This window comes from Phalaenopsis equestris, unplaced genomic scaffold (assembly GCF_001263595.1).
Source record: "Phalaenopsis equestris unplaced genomic scaffold, ASM126359v1 Scaffold000840, whole genome shotgun sequence".
Lineage (NCBI taxonomy): Eukaryota > Viridiplantae > Streptophyta > Magnoliopsida > Asparagales > Orchidaceae > Phalaenopsis > Phalaenopsis equestris.
Window position 1 is genome coordinate 89,942 of NW_018165280.1, and position 7,959 is coordinate 97,900.

At 35.2% G+C, this 7,959-nt stretch overlaps 1 protein-coding gene across 3 annotated transcripts in view; it reads right to left on the reverse strand.

The window, feature by feature from the left end:
• Nucleotides 1–7,959, reverse strand: part of LOC110031776 (protein SABRE) — a 142,097-nt gene that overhangs the window by 55,060 nt on the left and 79,078 nt on the right. For all 3 annotated transcript variants that reach the window (XM_020735171.1, XM_020735172.1, XM_020735173.1), the window contains 2 exons: nt 5,183–7,315; nt 111–1,980 (listed from right to left, as the gene is read on the reverse strand). In XM_020735171.1, the coding sequence (XP_020590830.1) occupies nt 111–1,980; nt 5,183–7,315 (4,003 nt within the window). The remainder of the gene's footprint in view (nt 1–110; nt 1,981–5,182; nt 7,316–7,959) is intronic.

A 7,959-nucleotide genomic window follows, 5' to 3' on the forward strand; every position in this document is an offset into this window, starting at 1 on the left:
GAAAATAGCACTAACTAGAGCTTTCATGCAACCTAACGGAAAAAATATTATTAAAATATGTAAAATATTACATTACATTTGTAAATATAGTTGACTATATATCAACTTACCAGCAGTATTGGATGTTGTGCAATCCATTTTAGCAGAAACAGAAACAGAAGGCAACGAACCAAATGCTTCGACATGGTGAGAGGATGGGGAATTTGAACCATGGATTGCCAAAGGCCTAAGATTGTCATCATTAGGAATTTCAAGGCCTTCATTTCTTTTCTGTTGCTCCAACAATTTCCTCTGTGCATACTGCCTCGAAGGAGATGGTTTCTGTGGTTCAAATGCTTTAGATATTCCACCAACCCATGACCAAACAGCATCTCTATTCTCAATAGTCCACAATAGCTTAAGACCATAAACAAATACCCGTCGACAATTATCCGCAATCACAACATTGAATCCATCATCATCACTAGGATCAGATCGTGTATGGTCACTTTCGCTCCCATTTTCAAACTCAGACCTCACGTAGGTCATCTCAAGATTCCTCCTACCAGCTTCTTGCCAAGCTAAAAGTCTGGCAGAATCAGCCTTTGGGGCCTGCCTACGAATAGTAAAATAATCGGAATATAGGAGAAAACCATCATCACCATTTTTTCCGCCGGAACCAGTTGGATGAGTGAAAGATTCATTAGCAAAATTATCAGTTGAAAGTGCCAACGAAGCTCCCTTTGTTGATTGAACATCTTGCTTATTGTTATTACATATAAAGGCCTTAAGAAGATGCAAGTCAAGGCCCTGATAAACGAGATCAAGAAGTTCACGTTTACAGTCAAAAGTATATGACTGCTTGCCACGGCTATAGCAAAGTTCATACTTTAGCCGAGTCATTTCAAATGTAAGACCACTAGCAGGATCATCCTCACTTAGGGGCGTATATCTGATGCATGATGGTGTAGCATCTAGGCGAAGAAAAAATTCTGTCATAACCTTGTCCAGTGATAAGTTACCAGATCTGGGTGCTCTTATCACACCAAAACGTGGCCAACGAGAAAAAGAACGGAGTTTATGAGGAGGACTATAATTCAGGCTCCACCACTTGAACAACCAAGCTAAGTCATGAGCACCTAGATTCATTGTTGGAGAATTAGCAGCAATGCTTTTAATCGTTTGCGAAGAATCATGCGACGATTCATCTAGTGATAGGCCGTTCGTGACAGAAGAAAATGGGGAGTGCTCATTGTAACATTGCAGAGAAGGTCTGAGAGAAAAATTCCACCTCAGTGAAAGAGAAGTGGAACGAAATGGATCAAAAACTTTCTTTCGAGGTTCCCCTTCCTTTGGAAATGCATGTAAGTAATGATTAAGCGAGAAACCTGATTCACAGTCCCAATCCATAGTAACCTCTAGAGAAAAAGCAGGAGAATGGAGAAAAGGAACGGAAATACTGGGAAGTTTCAAACTGCAATTCTTTACAAGACTCTCAAGACTACTCAAATAAATCTTGAAATCCTTTGCCAAAATAAATAGACGGCCATCTGTCTGCTGAATCTCCATGTAAGCTGAAACAATTTTAAGCTCGTCTAACTTCTCGTAAGGATTTGTTGTTGCCAACAGATTCCATCTTGTCTCCATGAAAAACAAGCAATTTTTTCCATGAATGTAATACCGCACATCATCCCACCAAGGTAAACTTCGTTCCCTCTTGGGAGGATTACTTACGGATATGTTTTGATCGTCAGTGGTGGATGTCCAACTCTTAGTACCAAGGTTTGCCCTGCGCAGAGCTACAGTAAATGCGTAACTAATATCAGCAAAACCAGGTTCATACCCCACTCCAAAGGAAATTTCAGCCTTGTTAAAATATATTGGCAAGTCTGAGTATATTTTCATAGGAGGTGTGGTCCCACTGGCTGAACGGAGCATCCGCACCTTCCACCATTTTCCAATGTAAACATCTTGTTCTACTTGAGGTTGGAAACTAGTTGCCTGAAATCAGGAAAAAAACAAGCGGAATAACTGACAATATACTATAGTTAAAAAACCTTGCTGCTGAATATCTGCAACATAAGAGTTGAAGGCATCAAGGAAGTTCAATACTATATGTATGAAATAATATAGCTTCAAACAGTGATATGAAGGTGCCCAACTAAAATAGATCATTACAACATTAAGGAAAAACAAAAACGAATGAAACATGTCTCACAAGCATCAAAACTCCTCAACTAGTGCCCATATTCATAGAAAATCATTTTATATACTCAAAGCTAACCACTTTTCCCCAGGGAAATTTTGGCAAGATTAATCAATGCTAGAATATGCTACTTAGGTTCATTGGTGTAAATATGTAATATCCAATTTGACCTAAAAGATAAGTTAAATTTTGTTTATAAAATTATAGCCCATTTTTCGTACACCCCGAAAATCACTAAAATTATTTTTATAAAATTATATACTACATTGTGATTACAAATCAATTCGTTTTTTGCTTAAATTGAATTCTTAACTCTTGATATTAAGGTTAAAAAGGATCAATTAATAGGAGAGAGTTGTTTATAAGTGCAACTCTAGAATGATCAATATTTATTAGTGGTTATTATAATTGATGGGCTGAATATGACTTTATGAAATGAAATATGTTAAAACATTTACAAATATGATATAACATTCTAAGATAAAGAATGTTGAGAATAAGATTGAAAATAAAAGTGAAATTATTGTGTATATGATATTCCATAGTGTAGTTAAATAAAAACTTGTCATTATTAACTTTATTTATAACTAATAACCTTTGAATGTGCTCTTCATAAGCACGTTCTATTTACTATTTAAAGATAAAAGCATGTTTATACATTATTACTATTTAAAGATTAAAGCGTGTTTATTCATTATTAGTATTGCTATGCATATCAGTCACTAACTAAAATACACATTATTTTTCTTGTGTGCTTAAATCTTTTTTTAACAATGTTTATATCATTGAGCTTGTAGCTCAGATTTTCATGATCCTTGTCGGTGCTTGGAGTTAATCAAGACGGGAACGGATGGTTAGACGATGGAAATCACTTCACTGATATTCTAATTATATAACTAATAATATACTTTAAAATTATACATGAAAGAACTACTAAATAAAGTAATTAAAATTAACAAATAGAAATTTGTATATTTTCATTTTTTGTTCTAGTCTTATATACACATTTGCTCTTCTATTCACTTGTTCAAATGTTTAAAACTTAAAAAAAAATATGGAAGCAACATCATGAGTTATCAAAAAATAACTCGAGATTAATCAAACTTCTAAACTATAGTAATCTAAGAAAAATAATTTAATATGTTTGTTGGTCTATAAGAAATCTTATAACATGTTGGTCTTTCATAATTTGTATAAGCAATCTGATATATATTAAAGCATGTATTAGTAACAATTTTTTAAATGGATATACTCCAATCTTCTATACGCATTTATCTTAACTTTAATTTTATTTTAGTAAGATGATTGAGTTACAATAGCAAATCACTGATACTTTGTTTAATGAGTGATTCAATATTATATGTTTAATTTTACGAACGAGCATTATGTAATGTAACCGAGGCTTACAAATTATCATAAAATACATGATTATTTATTTAATATTTTATGATGTGACAGTTTCAAATTATAAACTTTGAGTCTACTTTGGTGTCTTTAAGATTTCATGCAACACAATTAAATATGAGGATTATAAATATCTATAAAATGTATGAATTCTATATAATATGATTAGAAGGGTATTTCAGAGAGTTATCCACAAACGACTATAGCACAGTGCTTTCAAAGCATATTTATTCAAACAAGAGAATTGCTTCTATAACAACATAACAGGATTTCAAGTTTTGAATTGAGATCTCACACAATCACAAAAACCCCAAATGCACCCTAAAACTTAAACCCTATAAGCAGAAGACATTGGCAAAACGTAGGAATGAGAAGCCACTCCCCATGCTTTTCTTGCCCTTACGAGATCACTGAGCGGATAGTGCGGAGGCTTATCGTTTAAACTTGACACCTTTATTGACACTTCATCCAGTATTTCACATATCGCAGCTAAGACGTGTTATTGGTGATAATGTGTTATCTTCTTCACTTCCCCTACTTTGATTGAGGAAAGAAGGTTCTCTCTTGGCGTCACTGGAGTTAAAAAATAGAATTATCGATAGGTGGGAAAGAAGTGTTGATTAAATGGAAGGAGTTGTCATATTATGATGTCATGTGGGAGCCATATGACTTAATCCAACAATAGTTTTCTCTCTTCCACTTTAGGGGTAAGATGCCTTATTGTGAAGGGAGTTAAATTAGACTGGCAGTTACGATGCCTTCCGCCTCATTCATCACTAAATCGAGTGGTCCCACTGAACCATCTTCGAGCCCGCAAATAATTTGAAGACCTATTCTAGGCAGGAGACAAAAAGGACAATTTAGTCATTTGTTAGTTATTAAAATTTAGTATAAATAGGGCTAAATATGATTAAGGTTAGGCTATGTGATTGTTGTCTTTAATCATAGAAGTTAGGATTTGGAAGAAATTTGCCCACATCAAATTGTAGTTCTATTTTTTATGTATTTGGAATTTTGTTGTTTTGTGTCGACAATTAAATACTTTATTTTGCATCAATTTCTATAGAAACTTGTCTCGTTTCTATCATTTTCTCTATTATGTTATTTTTTTCTTTTCTAGCATTCATTACTAAATGAACTTGATATCTCGCATCATCATTTTATTAAAAAAATCAATTTATACGCAAGCGTAATATACATGAACTAATATATGCACGCTCACGGTGAACGAATCCACATTGCATTTTAGTAGATAAAATGTATTTCTCGTTGCAGCTGGGCAGCATGCATGTGCATCAATTTAGTAAGCCATAGAACTCACAAAGGAAATTACGGATTACATTATTCACTATTCACTATTCACTATTTCCTAGAAACAAGATATGATCATTAAAGGCCTTTACTCTTGTTAAGTTCTCAATTTTAAAAAAAAAATAACAAAGTAGTCTAAAAGAAAAAATTAAACTTAAAAAAAATTAATAGAAAGGAAATGGAAAAAAATCTCTTCAGGTTCCAAGAAAATTGAATAAAACAACTAACTGTGAAAATAGCACTGGTCAAGGAGGTCAGATAACAAAATTATGTGAGACTAACCTGCTGAGCGAGTACAATGCGACCTTTACACTTTCCAGCAGTTGCGGAAAATAGAGGAAATGTGTAATTCCTCAGTTGGACAACTAATGATCCTGAAGTTATATCAACATCTCTTCCATATGTCCGAGAAAAAGGTACATCATTCTCTAAGCTGACTGGATCCATCTTTTTTATGAATTCCACCATTGCAGCATCCCCTCCAACAACTTTTGTTAAAGTAACATCTAGTTCAGTAGCACAGATAGATAGTAGTGAAGCTCTGTTTTTGCTTGTCTTAAAACCAGATTGAAAACCATTCGTGCAAGCTCCTGATCCCTCCGAGGGTACCAACTTCTTACATGCTCTATAATATGAACGGAATGCCTGCTTCTGAATGTCTTCGTGCAAGTCTTTAATGGCTACATCATTAGACGTGTCAATCTCAACTCCATTATGGAACAGCTTCCTTTCAGAAGACAATTCTTTGGGTTCAGAAACTCTAGAATTGCTTCCCATGTCTAGAAAGTCATCAAGAAACTTAGCTCTAATAGCTGCCTCACAAATCTCCGTCTTCATCAACTGATAGTGCTCATCAAGCCATCCTTGTATAGGTTCTTCCTCAATATCCGCAGTTAGTTTGCGAATGATGAATCTAATAGTACCAAAATTTGCAGGCTTGGACTTGGGCTTCCTGGAATTGTCTTTTTTCACATTTAACATGAGGCTAGCCTTAGCATCAGTGATAAGTTTCAAGCCACGCAACATATCCTCCACCGCATCCTCAATAGCACGTAACTGCAGCCTGTAAGGCATGCAAATATGAAGATCAGGACCTTGAATCACCCAATCCCATGTACTATTATCCCATGAAGGGGTCAATAGTCCTTTAGCATCCACTGAATTACCTGTAGCAGAAACTGGAATTCGAGAAATCTGCATTCTGCTGCTTTTGAAAACATTAGCATTATTTAAGCATAGAATAAGTTCTTCGAGTAGCACACCAATCCTTGCATTCTCTGAGAAAATAGACTGCACATGAATAGATGCTTCAACACCATCAGCAACCGCAGCAGTTAACTTCAGTTTTTCCACATCAATGGCAAAGACCGCCTCCCTTTTACCAGGCTTCTTATAGGATTTTGCCTGTGCCGTGACAATTTCTTTTTCAGTTTCTCTGTCTTTAAGGCTATGAAGTTCTTCAATGATTCCATCATGAGAACCATGATTCTTTATTTTATGTAAAAAGCATTTCAAAGCAGTCACAAATTCGAATATGGCCAAATGTACATCAGGTTCCCACCTAATTGAAATATCAGTGACATTGAGAAGTGAGCAAACAGCAACCTCACTTAAGCCACCGGAGCGACGAACAAATTTTGCATGTTGCACATCAAACAAAGTAATTTTTGAACCATTTGTCTGATCATGAGAACTTTCCTGATATATTGAACGAGCTCGCTCGAGATCAATCTGCAGAGAGCGCTTTTCCTTGTTTAAGCAAACATTAACTTGAGAGATGCTTAGAGATGTGTAGAATTTTAATTTTTTGCAGCCACTGGTAGTATTTGAAAAAATTCTTGCCCTACGAGTAGTACCATCCGCAGAGACGCTGATCATAACAACACCACCTTGTGAACCAAAATTCACACGCTTGGGATCCGCAATGACCATATCTTCCTTACTCACTTCACCGCAATATTTAATATGACATTTTTCAAGGTTTACTTTTACAATTCGAGTCCCCTTTGCATTAGTTTTTCTTGAATGCCCGACCTTATCACGTAAATCCCGTTTACGAGAAAAAGTTAAACTTTTAAAGAATGGCTGGAAGGAGAAGAAGGTCAGCAATATAGATTCAATATGACTGAAGTTAAAATATAACCCCATGCCGGTTATATCAATAGCAAAAACTAATTTCAACCGGTTAGAATCTTGTTCTTCATGTGTCTCCATCTCCCGAAGTCCCCAATCTAAACCAGCCCGTGCCATATGGAGTAATGATCCAAAATTAGCTTCCGCATCAAATAAATCTAGCTTTACACATTTTTGATACTCATCTGCCATATAGAAATGTACTTCACCAAGTTCTGCATGAACTTGAACTCCCTTGGTTGCAATATTGTTTGCATACAAATGAGATGATTGTGAACACCCCTGCATTAAAGAAACAAACTATAAGGGCAAATAACATCAGCTTCATTAACTCTCATTCAAGATGAAATTCACTCGATAATTAGATAGTTTCGAGTAAATTCCCAACAGACATATATTTGTATTAATGACTAAGATGAGTTGCAGCCATAGGTTCAATAAAGCTATAAACCAACCAAATTACCTGATGAGAAATGTAAACATAAACAATATGCAATCAATTTTTCCTCCATTAAATTATATCACAAGTAGTTAAGTAGCCATGATTTAGGTTTGGGTTAGGTGTTCGGTGTTGTTAAGCCTCAATATATGCAATGACAAATTCGGCTTCAGAATGAGCCGCAATTCAAACATCTTCTCCTATTCCACAACTTTGAAAAGTGTACGTAGGATAGCATGTTGATGTCAGTATGGCAGCACTCCACTTCCTGAGGATGAGAAGAGGACAAAAAATTTTCACGAAAAATTCAAACATATAGGTGTGTATTGTGTGTGTGCATTTCAAATACTGCTGCCCTTCATCATCATGTTACCTCCCCCAACCCCCTTCCCCCGCCCACAACCAACCCAAAAAAAATTAATAGTATAATAAAATAATAAAAATTATAACCTCATCCCTTTTCCCTTCTCTTTCCAATGATCAATAT